Below are 14,466 nucleotides of genomic sequence, written 5' to 3'. Positions count from 1 at the left end.
CCTGCCATTATATGCATGCCATTATTGCGAATTCGATCTTACTGAATTTTATTTTGGTAATTCGATCTTACTGAATTTTATTTTGGACATTTCACTGCAACATGGGGTGGGCACAGTGGGTTTGGGTATTAATTAATAGTAATAGGAGTATGTGAGGGGAAGTGCGGGGGGTCTTCCTCCGCATATATTTGCAATAAAATGTGCAAATAAAAATTCAATGAAATAGAATTTGCAGTAATGGTTATGAGGTAATCTCATGGATCGGTGTGTGTCATAGTCTATTATGTTTGTTGGGCATGCTGTCTGAATCTCTCCGAAAAGTAGTTTCGTGTCCGTCCTGGGTCGTTCCTGGCCTAAGGGGATAGTCGGCAGTGAGAGGGAAACTAGCACCTTGTTGCTGTTAGAGTCAGGACTATTTGCTCATGTGAATATAGTGCTTTGTGACCTTATCCTCTTGAACCTTTTGAATAGGGTCATGCTCTGGTCTACCATCATTCCACCCTGAGACAACGTCACACCACCCTAAGCCACCATCACAAGTTCACGTATGTCCAGTGACAGTCAGTGGCAGGGTATCAAATTGCATTCTTGGCTGCCTGTCTCTTACCAACACCTTGGGCCTCATTACGACCCTGGCGGAAGACCATGGTGCTATTAGCACCATGGTCCATGCCGGTAAGTTACTGACTCCGTCATGGAGAAAGGGGGAATTACCACCCCATTACAAGGTTGGCAGGGCGGTAATTCCCCCTTCCTCCATGGCCCTTCCCCATTCCCATTTTTGCCCCATAGGGGCACCGTACTTAGCACCAAGGTCCCTTTGCGGGTCCCTACTTTAACGGCTGGTGTAGACCAGCCGTTAAGGTCGGGTCCCGCAAAGGGACCTCATAATTAGGCGCTAATAGGTTAACGCCGCCACAGCCTTTTACGGCGCCATTAACCCATTAGCGCCTGCGTCGTAATGAGGCCCCTTGTCACCCTTTTGTATGTCAGATGTATGTGTCCTTGCAAAACAAAGGGGGGGTCTGGGAGTCTCTCTACCAGCATGAACACAGCCCAGTGACCTGTTCTTGGGTGAATGGCCCCTGGGAGAGTCTCAACCAAGTCTTTAGCTCACTGTCCCTTTCACAGAGGATAAATACCACTGCATATCAGTCTTTCTCCTGCCGAGGGGCAGTCCAGGACCAAACTGCTAGGCAATTCTCCTCTGAACAAGAGTACCAACATCAACCCCAGACACGTGCTTTGGCCTAGTCGGGCCTCATCAGTGAGGTGGAGCTGTGCCTCTCTAAGAACAGTGAGCAAGGGATCCACATCTGGATTCCCCTGGTAACTTGGGGTGAGACCCAAAGTTACTTAATATGCAAAACAAAGGGAGGTCTGGGAGTCTCTCTACCAGCATGAACACAGCCCATTGACCTGTTCTTGGGTGGAAGGCCCCAGGGAGAGTCTCAACCAAGTCTTTATCTCACCGTCCCTTTCACAGAGGAGAAATATCCCTGCATATCAGTCTTTCTCCTGCCGAGGGGCAGTCCAGCACCGAAATGCTAGGCAATTCTCCTCTGAACAAGAGTACCAACAGCAACCCCAGACACGTTTTTCAGCCTAGTTGGGCCTCATCAGTGAGTTGGAGCTGTGTCTGTGTCCTTGGTTGTCATTTATTTGTTTGTTACAGTTCTTCGTCTTGACCTCTGTGCTGTCCTGTTGTAGGGTCTTGCCACAGCTGTCCCCAGGGTTTTCTTTAGTGTACTTATGAACCGTTCCCCATCTCCATTGGTTTGGGGCCACCTCACTGTTGTTCTATGATACTGGATGCCCACTTCTTGCCAGAATTACTTCCATTTGCTGCCGTAAAATTGAGGGCCATTGCTTGATTTGATTTTCTCTGATGGCCCGAGTCAGGCCAATTACTTTTCTAGGTTGGGCAGGAATGGATTCCACAATCTCTGCTTTACAGTGCCACCATGACTAGCAGAAGTCTTCCAAAAGGAAGCCTGCAGATGTATTTATTGACCTCTCCAACTTCTACCCAGAGGCACCCATACTGGTGTGTGGCATCCACTGTCACGGAAATTGTGCGCGCCTGCTGTCTTGCATTGGAGGCAGATGTGTTCCTCTGTGTGATAAGCCTCTTCTTCTTCCTTCATTGTGGTAGGAGCAGCCTAGATAGATAATTAGCAGAGTTGCCCACACCTGGCTGATAGTCAATCGCCAGCTGATATTCCTGTACCTGCAAAATCCACTTTTGTATCCCTGGTGGCGGGTTGAGAACTGATCCTTTGAATAATGGGGTGAGTGGATTTTGATTGGTCAGTTATGTATGCAAAATGGCTATTTTTCTTCCTTCTCTATCTGTGAATACTTCTGTTCTGTGAGCATGAATTCCATGCTGCCGCAGTCTGCCACATGCTGAGCATTTGTCCCCCATCAATGTATATTGTCCGCATATGGTAGAACCTGCCTTTAGTATCCACATTCCTTGTCCTCCCTGTTGAAGCCAATGCGCTCACTTGCCTTTGTACTGATGGGGACAACTGTGCCCCAATTTCTTTGCTTCTCTGCTGTGCAGCTTGTATTTGGGCTGCCCAGGCAAGTGGGAGTTTGTAAGTGCTGTCTGATCCTGCATGTGTTTAAGGTTCCTACTCGACTCAAGAAGGATCAACCATCCCATCTTTGCTTATTTCAGTCCTGAAAGATTATGGCCATTGTAACCTCATCAGATTTTTGTGTGGTGCGCATACTGGCCACTTCCCTTAAGTGGCAGTAGAATGCATCTGTCAATTCACTAGGGGCCTAGATCACTTGTCTCATGATGAGCCACTTATAATGTGTATTCACATGTGAGACAAAATGCATGTTGGTGACCTTCACTGCTGTGTCATAGTCCTACTCCCCATTAGCATTCAAGAAGAATACCAATGCCCTTCTCCCGCGACAGTGCTGGAGCATGGATCTCTTTGCACCTGCATGAGCCTCTTTAATTGGCTTTATACAATTAGTGACCACTACTATCCATAATATAAAATGAGGCTGGAAGGATGGAAGGGGGCCACCAATGCAGCCTGAACTGCCCTGTAAGTGATTCAGTTTCCCACATAATGTTATCATCAGCCATGGCAGCAAGCAAGGAGGTACCTGACCCACCTCATCATCAATGTCGTGTGCGCATTCAACAATGGGTCCTCACACATCGGTAGGAGCAGTGGCATGGATAGATTAACACCACACACTGCAGTTAACTAGTATAGAGTTATAGAGTCCAACCCAAGCGTGGTGCTTCTTCTTTTATTGTCTCTTGAACCAACTATGCTGATGGCACGCAGTATTAAAGCAGCAAGTCACCAGCAGCATTAAAGCAGCTGGTCACCCACAGCATTAAAGCAGCTAGTCACCCGCAGAATTAAAGCAGCTGGTCACCCACAGCATTAAAGCAGCTAGTCACCCGCAGCATTAAAGCAGCAAGTCACCCACAGCATTAAAACAGGTAGTCACCCGCAGCATTAAAGCAGCTGGTCACCCACAGCATTAAAGCAACTAGTCACCGGCAGCATTAAAGCAGCTGGTCACTCGCAGCATTAAAAAGCAGTCACCCCTCTAGTAGAAAAAGTGGGACTTAATCCAAATGCAGCAACTAATCTTAGGCCCATTACCACCACCTACTTTTTATTGAAAATATTAGACAGCATAGCAACAGATTATTCCTCTAAATTGCACATAAGACAATAAGGCTTCCAATCAGGTGAGAGTACTGAGACTGCTCTATCAGACTTACAGACACACATGTTGGATATTATAGGGCAGAAAAGGGCTGCTGGTATCGTTAGATCTATTGGCTACCTTTTGATCTTTTAAATATACTTATCTCTGTAGGTAACTGCTCACAGAGTGTCGTGTGTTGGATCTGCTCTTTCCTAAACAACCGCAGGGCCTTGGTTCGCTGGGGCAAAGCCACCTCAGACTCCGCCCCTTATCATGTGGAGTACCCCAAGGCGTATGTATGTCGCCAGCACTCTCCAATATTCATATAAAACCACTGTGACCTTCTAACTGAGATGGGTGTTTACTTCACCAACTATGCTGATGGCACGCAGCTGCCACTTGAACTTATTGGAGTCTACGAAATGGATGCTATCTACCTCACATCTACAAGACCATAAGAAAATGGAATGTCTACATACTGGATGTGCTTGAACAACTTCAAGACCGAACTTTTGATTCTCGGCTCAGTGCATGCTAGAGCTACATCGGATGCTAGATACTCGAGTTTTACCATTGACGGTTGTAATATCCAAACACTAGAACAATTTAGAACTCTCAGTGTTTACTTTGAATGCGCGCTCGGTGTGGATGCACATACCAACTTCTTGGCCAAATACGTGCAATATTATGTTAGATTTCTTCAACAAGTCAAATATTTTGTTAATGAGAACAACTGTACTACCTTAGCCCACACCATCATTTTACCCAGGATTGATTACGGCAATTAACTCTTAGTAGGTACAAGTAAAGGTTGCCTTCACAGGCTCCAGGTCACTCAAAATGATGCTATTCACATAGTAAACTATGCCCACATCTATTCCGTCAGAAAAGACATGCACTGGCTACCAGTGGTAGCCTGAGTACAATTTAAAGTGGCCACTTTAGTTCATTAATGTATGTACGGCAAAGTCCCTATCTACCTTCAGGATAGGTAGGGAGGATAGCTCAGGGGCAACGCATTTGTCGTGGAAGCAAGACAACACGTAGCAACACAGGTCCCAATCCTGGTCTTTGTTATTAAGCTCGTTATAAAAGAACAATTCTGATTATAGGTTGATCAGATACGAGCCTAGGAGGGCCCTTTCATCAAGTAATGCTAACCTTTTGTGTGGCCCTAGAAGTAGAGGGACAAGGGGAAAAGGCAGATCTTTTCCATTGTTAGCAGCATATACTTGGAACAGCTTGCCTCTGAACTTGCAATAGTAGACCAATCTTCTCTGCTTCCAGAATCTTCTAAAAACTATACTTTTTTAATGAACTACCCTCTGGGTGTCTTTTATCTGCTTTGTCCTGTGTGTTTACGTGCGTCCCAATACCTGCAGACTTTGGCGCGTTACAAACATATAACAAATAAATTAAATACACCTTTTCTATGTGTGGGTGTATGTAATTGTGCTTACTGGCATCAGTAGAGTGTGCCAGGGTTTCCAAGAACCATAACAATGATACACTATAGGGCTCTCCCTATCACCCCGTTATAAAACAGATTAAAGGCCATTAAGGGGTTCCACTCATCACACCTATTTATCAGGTCATGGTCAAGTAGTGAGGCCTCTCCCTACAGTCCACATTATATAATTCATGGGCTTTGAGAGAGAGAAAATCTGGCACACCCCAAGGAGTAATTACATAGTTTCAGGAGGAAAAGTAGCAGCCAAGGGCAAGTAGCAACAACTCCTCATCGTGAGACTAGATTGTTACCTGAGACCTGTGGACCACAAAGCATCTGAAGACAGCACTGTTGGCATCTGAAAAAATGAGTGAGAAAGAGAGAGGGGTGTGTGTGTGTGTTTGCATGCACGCGCACACGCGTATGCGTAACGGGATTCTTGGAAGTTTACATTTCATATACTGCCCGATTAGGTCATACATACTGTTGCTAGATCAGGTCGTTGAAGTTTTACTTCATTAGGTGGATGCGATCTCGCTACTGCCTGGCAAAGAGAGGTATCATATGTAGAAATCATGATGGTGGTCATACAGCCAATTGTGAATCACTAAAGTACTGCCGGGTGGTGGTTGGGAATGTAATGTCTAAACTTTGGGCAGACTTTTGAATTCGAATTATAAGCACTCGTCCCAATATTAATGATGTGACAGTTAAAGCCAAACTTCACTGACTCTAACTGATCACCATGGTAGTATCAGAGCAAGCAGGCTTGTCCATGGAGTAGAGTGTTGAGCCCCTGACAGGGACATCCCAACGTTCGTCTGCTGGAAGAAAGAACATGAGTTAGGGGAAGAGAAGAGGATTGGAGAGCAGAAAAGTGCTGTTATGAACATAGCGAGTGAGGGATGCAGCAACTGAAGAATGTTTTTGGTAGCATGGGCACAGGTCAGTCCTGTTAAGTGGACCATATTTCGTTCCACGGTTTCAGGAGGATAGCTCAGGGGTAACACGCTTGTCTTGGAAGCAAGACAACACAAAGCAACACAGGTTCGGTCTGCGTTTAAAAGCCTCTGGGTATTAAGCTTGTTATAAATAATTAATTATAATTATAGTTTGACAAAAGGGGGGAGCTGGATATGTCATAAAGTGTTGTGAAAATTGGCTTGTGTGTCCATGGCAGAGTTGGAGAATTGTGAACTAGTACACAGTGTAACATTGGATGTAACGTTGGATACACGAGTGGCTCGAGAGTGTGCCTGGGCAATCATGGAAGCTTGGCGGCTTGTTTGCCTGGGCATCACTATACTTTGTACCCCAGGTGTAACTCCTGAATGTTATGGTTCAATTAGTGTTGACACATGAGAGGGCCCGTCACTAGGCTAATGAAACATACATGATTCTTCCACTTTACCTGATAAACCCCAACAAGAAAAGTCAAGGATGTGGCCACCTTGATTGCAAAGCAGCTTTTATCACAAAAGTCTGTTTTGTTGGCTGCTAATGAGGAGTTTAGGAACAAATCACTGTCCGTCATTCCATTGGTATTGTAGCCAGCGATCAACATGTGCTTGTTGACAACTTCTCCAATCATCAGGCAGAGCACCCCATAGGTACCGACGCAGTTATGGCGCGACGTTGCAAAGGGAATGTATGTAAGGCAACAGAAAAAGTTCGTGTAGAGTCCATATATGGGGTCCAAGTTAGCCAAGAGGGCGTAAGCTATTGATTGAGGAATGGTGACTATTCCAACTATAAGCCCTGAAACGATGTCGCCCAGAAGCTGCTCTTTGATCTTGTACCGTGGAACCCATTCCAGCACGGGGAAGAGCTTGAAGAGAAAGTTGGTGATTGTTTTTGGAGTGCAAGTACAGGTCTCCTTGACCTTCTGGGCAATCAACTCTTTGGTGGCAGGCTTGGACTGCTCCTGCTCCTCTAGACGGACTTGTGTGTAAGGAAACCATTGGAACGGCACAGGTGAGTCACTGTACTCCTCAGAGAAGTCTTCTTCCCCGGACTTCATCTTGTCAAATCAACTGAACAAAGATAGAAAGTGAAAAGATCATGAGGTGTGAAGTAACTTTACAACATTTAACATCAAAGCATACAAGTGCACAGACCTGCTGCATTTCTTACTAGCCCAGGCATGCTCTGTTGGCCCCTTATCTGGCTGCAATTCCCGCACCTACCTATGTAAAGTAGATCACATGCACACATATGGCCTAGTACTGTTTCAAATACGTTCCTGCAGTACATTGTGGGATATAGTATTGCATTCATGCAAAGCAGAAAGGGCTTCGACCGACTTTGAGAGAAGTCCGCATGGAAAATGCATAAAGCATCAAATTAAAGAGTCAATAGGCAGCTTATAATTGTGAATCAGCCCATAGAATAGTTATGTCAAAATCGCCACTTTGTTTTGTTCGGCACGTAGAGCCAGTCAACGCAGCTTTACTTCTATTAAATTCTCTACCTCCAAAAAAGAGGCAGTTAAGAGGAAATTATTAGGTTATGGAATTCTTATGAGAACCAATGAAGAAACTAAGGTCGCCCAGACGAGAAAGCTTGCATAACTTTGATTTGTGACATTGTATCACTCCATAGTGCCTTATTTACTTGCCTTTTTGTGCAGAAATATTAAACTAGAAGCAGAGGTCAAAGTGGGTGGGAGCTAAAGTGCTCCACACTGCTTTTTCTGTTTGGGAAATCAATGTTCAGTCCCTTACTTTATTTGCACAGAGCACATGTTCCAGAACAGCAGTGCTGGACACTTTTATTTACATATTTAGTAACTTCTTTCTTACTGTGGATTTGAACATGGGTCGTGCATGTAATACTTGAGTGGCACACATGCTGAGCTATCTTGCAGGGGCTGGATTGCTGCTGTTCTATTTTATAGACTGCCTGCGAACTAACGTTAATTGTCAAGCAGTCAGAAAGCCCCGTTCTCTGCACTGATATGAGCCTTCTGCAATTTATCATGGATTGCTGCAAACACAGTCTCTGTACAGGTAATGGGCAGGTGTGTGTTGGAAGGGAAAGGCTGCTTAAAGAAGCGACATGCTGTGGGGGACAATAACCAACCAATGGTTGTTATTTAAATGCTTCATTTTCTTTCATTGTGTTCTCGTCTGTCTTAATAGTATGGTTGTAAACATAGCAGTGTGGGGTGCAGTGGAGAAAAGGAAGGTATGGTATTTGCATTGTAGGGGGTTGAGCATGGGGTCGCTGTGAAGTGCGGGTGGCTTGTGCAGGAGTAGAAGGAGATGGGGCAGGGGAACATAGTTCCACTACTTTATTTTTACACTTCGACCACTGCCTAGAAGAAGTTGATAATATCGACATTTTTCTGGGAAGAATGTGCCAATGTAATTTCATGCAAACTCCCAAACTATTTCAAGCAATTATGAAATGAAAGGTGGGCTGTGTTAAAGGTGTGGCAGGAAACAGGAACCTTATGTTTATTGGACAAGGATAGAGAGAAGAATTCTATCTTGTGTTCCTGCGGGACATATTTTTATTAGGTCAATACATGGCTGTTTCAGGACTTGCTTGATGATCTCATAGAAAATGATCCCATGTGATTGGTGTAATCATCAGGATGTGGTCAACTAAAGCAGAATAAACAGTGCATGTGTATTTCCCTGTTGTAGAGGGCAGATGCCCGGCTTCTACTCTTACAATAATGAGTGGCCCTGTATCACACAGGCAGACATCTGAAGTCTCATATCTTGCAAGTGAGTCTAAATCTTTGGTGAGATTGTCTAGTCTCAGAGGACCTAATCCTTTTTTTGGGATTCTGACACTTGTAAGTCCTATATGATTTTGTGAAAATATAATGTTATAGACCCAGGTTCTCAAAGTCTGCAGTGGTTTCACCTACAACATTTTAAGACCAAACAGTTAAGAAATAATGGTTGTCACAAATATATATATATAATTTAATGTTAATGTTAAAGGATATCTATACAGTGCACTATCACCACCAGAGTGGTCCCCTTGCGCTCTGGCGGATCTGAAAGTAAAGAGGGTCGGATGGGTTAGTAAGGCTGAGCGGGAAAAGAGCTAGAGAGCTGTGATGTGCTGGTAGCAGCCTCAGTTTGGTTAACTCTGTTCGCTGAGCTTAGGTGTGCTTTTCGGTTGGTAGCCGTCATGTGCTGTTTTGCAAGGCTATGTGTGGTTTGGTTCGTTGTTGCGATGTAGTCAAGTGCATGAGGTTTGTTGTGCTTTAGGAGGAATGGTTGTGTTTAGAGTTTGAGAGGTGTATGCAGAGGGGTGAGATTTTTTAGTAGGATTAGTTGGTGGCATCACTATCTAGATGTGACGGATGCCAATCTTCACAATTCTGTCTAGCAAAAAGGAAAGCATGCACAAAATGGAAAGGAGAAGTGGGAAATCACGAGTCATGCAGCAAGGCCTGGATGGAGAGACTTACTCAGGCTGGGTCAGTTACAGGTCCCACATGCTTAGGATTAAGACTCTGAGCAAGATTTATCCACCCACCCTCTCTCGCCTCCACACGCAAGGGGTTTTCTTTAACTGAATGTTAGTAATTCCATTGGGCTACCATGATCGGCGTGTTGCAGTCTTTCATGTTTTAACAGGACCTACAACTCAGTAACCCTTATTTCGGTGTGTATATACATATATATCAGTGATGTCTTCGATGTCCTGGGTGTTAGTCTTAGCAGTGTATGGTGGTGGTGCGAGCTATGGTTACGTAGCTTAGCAGAACTGGCGATTTTCGGGGGGTTTTCGGTTTTACTTGTAACCATAATGTGCATTTAACAAAGTTTGTCCACTGAATTTGATAGGTTTGTATTAGTGCAACCTAACCATAATGTCCCTTTAACAACATTTTTTCACTGAATTTGATAGGATTTTATTAGTTCAACGTAACCATAACGTTCTTTTAACAAAGTTTTTTCACTGAATTTCCGTTTTTTACCAGGATACCCTTAATTTTCTTCATGTCCCTTACATCATACTGCCCCCCTTGACTCCAGCATGATAACCTCAGAGGCGGATTTCGGAGAGCACTCACACTGCCCAAAAGCACAAGGGTTACCTTATATTGTTATACCCTGCGGCAAACAAACATGTGTACTTTAAAGTACAACAGATATATGTAGCACATTCAAAAATTAAACATGTATACAAATTCTGTGCTTATGAAACTAAAGGTACATTGTCACAGGTTGCGCAACATAACGGAATGCACCAATCACAAAAGTGAACTGTGCATCTAACAATATTACCTCAGTGCAACCTTGCGTACAGACTCCGAAGCAACTCCCAGAAGCTACTCCAAGCTACTCAGAAGAAACCCTTACAAAAAGTAATAAGTACACTATATTTCTTCCTGTAACAGTAGAGTTTGTTCTATCTACATGACTTGTAAGAAATAGCAGTATTATTTTCTTTATACAGAAATGACAAGCACCATGGAGTGGTTAGAAGAAAATGCCCCTCATGATGAAATGAGTGATGGAAATAACTCTAATGGTACAGAATACAATTTCTAAAGTGGAAACATTAATGTAAATTGTTTCACGTGTCACTACAACATGGTTTTCTGTTTAACAGTACATAGTGCAAATGAAGAAAGTGGCCCTGAATTACCACCAAATGAGCAAGAAGTTGGCCACAAACAGCCCCAAAGTCCAAATGCTGCAAATTAACTATTAAGTCTGCCTGCAAATATGGATGAACTGAACGCTACTTTTGCAAAGTTAATGACATTTGTCAAAAGTCATATTACAGACAATATTCGATACCATTGCCCCAATTGTACCTGTGCCCCTTCCCCCAGTCCAAGTCAATCATCCCCACCAAATTCCTTCAATCAACGACGCTACAATAAATCCTCAATCCCTTACTCCCCTCATGAACAACCTGTTGAATACCCCTATTCTCCCATATATGTTTCTCATTCTGCTACCCCTTCCCTTTCCTAATTAAGTGTATATGGGCCTCATTACACGGTAGGCGGAGGACCAAGGTGCTGCTAGCACCTTGGTCCATGCCGGTAAAATACTGGCACCACCTTGGAGGAAAGGGGAATTACCGCCCTATTCCAAGGTTGGTGGGGAGGTAATTACCCCTTCCCCCATTGCCCTTCCCCATTCCCATTTTTGCCCCATAGGGCTCTATGGGAATGGGGAAGGCGCTAATTACGGTGCCGCAAATTGTGGTACCGAAATTAGCACCCTGGTCCCTTTGCGGGTTGGTTTTAAGCGCCTGCTAAACAGCAAGCGTTAAAGTACCAACCCGCAAAGAGACCTCGTAGTAAGGCGGTAAGGGTTTACCAGTACTGGTGCCCTTACCGATACCGGTAAACCCTTACCGCCGTCCGTGTAATGAGGCCCTATCTGTGTTAATAAATATTTGTGCATGTGCTGTTGGTGTGTGTGTTTATTTTTTTAAACCCCATTTGTGCAACTGCTCTGGGCTGTCCGTAACCAAAATGGAGGTGTCCCCGAACAGTGTGCCTGTCCAGACATGTCCACAAAGTTATGACGCAACTTTAGATAGTTAGGGAGCCCCAACCCTGACCTGCAGACACCTGGGCACATGCACATCTGATCCCTTGTGCCCTCCGAATACTGCGCCTGTCCGGAGCTGTCCGTAAAACCGTGATGCACTTTTAATCAGTGTGTCCTGTGTAAAAAAGCCAAAACAATTATAAAACACAAAAAATAAAAAAAGGTTCTTTTCAGAACCACCTTTCACAGTTCAAAAATAGAAATACCAAAAAAAAGGTGCTGGCCCCTGTGCAGCCTGCAGAGTCTGAGGATAGTGTGTTTGTCTGTGGACACTGAACATATGTGAGTGGTGGTGGCATCAAAGGTATTGCACTATTCTGCATGAGGAAGTGGTAGCTCTGAAAAGAGCTTTTTGTATGTTTTGTTTTTAAAAGTGTTTTTCAAATTTTAAAGTAAAGTGGTCAACACCTACTGCAAAATGCTTGCTATATTTGCAAAAAGTGCTTCAAAGCATTTTGGATATTTTGCAAAAAAAAGCTGATTTCCAGCAGGAGTAAGATGTACTCCATCTCTGCGAAAAATATTGGTGCTATGAAATTTAATATTTTCATTGTTGAAAGATGTCATGCCAACATCTCTTAAAAATACACAAACATCCTTGTTGACATTGCGCCTCGCTTTCCCCATTTGTGGAGCAAATGAACTGGAGCGCAGCCACATTTGTCTCTCGGCAATGCAGCAAGAAATTACTCGGGAGTTTGGGAACATGTCCTTCATTTTCCAAAATGTCTCCTTCATTGCAAACTGCAGTGAAATTCCAGTTACATGGCCTAAACTGTTCCCTCCACAATGAACAATGACATGGCCTCATTACGAGAATGGAGGTAATGAAAAAAGGAAGGCGGAATGGTAATACCGGCATCGTTAACAGGTCCGGGTCATTATGACCCGACAACCCACCAATACCGCCACCGTCCGTACCTTGCCCCCTCATACCAGCATGCGCACATACACGCACCCCTTTGTGGAGCAAATACCAGGATGACGGTAATAGGAGGACATCACAACCCACGCGGGCATGCAAATACCGGCTTCCCGAAGGCGGTAATTAGGGCTGGCACGATTGCGTCCATAGAGGCATCGTGGACCACCCGTAAACAGCAATCAGCAATCAAGCCAACTGCCACAGGTGCACACAATCACCACAGGTGGAGTCAATGGAGCCTGGGGTAGTATAAAAGGACCACACCCACACACCATACCCCTTCCTACACCAAAATAATACCACTAGCTGTTGCAATCATGGCGCTGGAGGACATGCCTATACTGCTACAACTACAGCAACAACAGCAACTACAACAACTACAGCAGCAACAACTGGCAGCACAGAGTAGACACAGGAGGAGAAGGAGGGTGAGACAGGCCCAGCAATTACCACCAGTGCAGCCAGTAGTACCTCGTAGGCAGCCACCAATCCCTCGCGTCAGACCCAGTCCATTCAATCTAACCCCTGACCAGATCCACACCCTGTACCGGTTGGACCGGGACACCTTCACCACCATAGTGGACATGATAGAGAACGACATCGCCAGCCTCATAGAAATATGCACTGCCATCCCTCTGCTACTAAAGGTGGTGTCTGTGCTCCACTTCCTGGACACAGGCACCCACCAGCACACAGTGGGGCAGCTGCATAGCATTTCACAACCACTATTTTCACGCATGCTGCACCAAGTGGTGGATGCCCTCCTTAAGCATGCTAGCACCCACATATCCCTACCACGGGCTGCCCAGGAGATAGCCAACACCAAAGTAGGCTTCCATGCACTGGCAGGCATGCCCAATTGTGTTGGTGCCCTGGACTGCACCCATGTAGGATTGGCAGTCCCCCATGCCGTAGAGGCAGTGTACCACAATCGCAAGCAATACCACTCCATCAATGTGCAGATGGTATGTGACTCCAGCAAGATCATCACACATTGCTGCACCCGATTTCCCGGATCAACACATGATGCCATGGTGCTGCGTAACTCCACGCTACCCCATCACATGGAGCGGCATGCTGGACGACGTGCCTGGCTGCTTGGTGAGTTGACTGACTGGCCCATGTCAGTGCATCGGGGTAGTGATGTGTTGGGATGCATACTCCACCTGGGTGGGAATGGGGGGGATGCATACTCCACCGGCGTGGGAATGGGGGGGATGCATACCCCACCTGGGTTGGAATGGGGGGGATGCATAACCCACCTGGGTGGGAATGGGGGGATGCATACCCCACCTGAGTGGGAATGGGGGGATGCATACTCCACCTGGGTGGGAATGGATGGTGAGTGGAGAATGCACGCAGAGCTAAACACTCCTGACCTGAACCTCCCAACACCAACATTACAAATCACTGGCACACATTTGACTACAATTATTTTGCCATTAACACACATACCCACCAATTTTCTTCTTTCCCAATTGCAGTGAAGAACAGCCTCCTCAAAGACAGCAATGTCTCTCCTAGTAGATAGACCCGGAAGAAAACTACTCTTCACATCCTACAAGGTAAGTGCACTAGTGTAGTGGTATTATTTATGTTACTTATACAGTGCAGTGTAGCCATATAGTAGCCTACAAAATACTATCCAAACCAACCGCATTTACTTCACTCTTACTCGTTGCATCTCAGCAGGTACACTCTTTGCCTTCTGGTCTGAACACCAGTATCGTAACACCCACTAGTATCATGTAAACATAATAATTCCCTTACTTACTCATGCACAGTACACTGTCATACGCACTGAACCACGCCCTTCACACATCTACACACACGGCTACTCTTACAACCTT

General features: G+C 45.1%; 1 protein-coding gene across 1 annotated transcript in view; it reads right to left on the bottom strand.

Moving 5' to 3' along the window:
* LOC138580688 (sulfate transporter-like) overlaps positions 1 to 14,466 on the bottom strand; it is a 72,970-nt gene that overhangs the window by 6,428 nt on the left and 52,076 nt on the right. The window contains exon 2 of the mRNA XM_069651417.1: positions 6,561 to 7,182. Coding sequence (XP_069507518.1) covers positions 6,561 to 7,169 — 609 coding nt within the window. The 5' untranslated portion in view covers positions 7,170 to 7,182. The remainder of the gene's footprint in view (positions 1 to 6,560; positions 7,183 to 14,466) is intronic.

Source organism: Ambystoma mexicanum, chromosome 3p, assembly GCF_040938575.1.
Source record: "Ambystoma mexicanum isolate Mex_15411 chromosome 3p, UKY_AmexF1_1, whole genome shotgun sequence".
NCBI lineage: Eukaryota > Metazoa > Chordata > Amphibia > Caudata > Ambystomatidae > Ambystoma > Ambystoma mexicanum.
The sequence above is the reverse complement of the archived record's forward strand: the minus strand, read 5'-3'. Positions and strand labels throughout refer to the sequence as shown.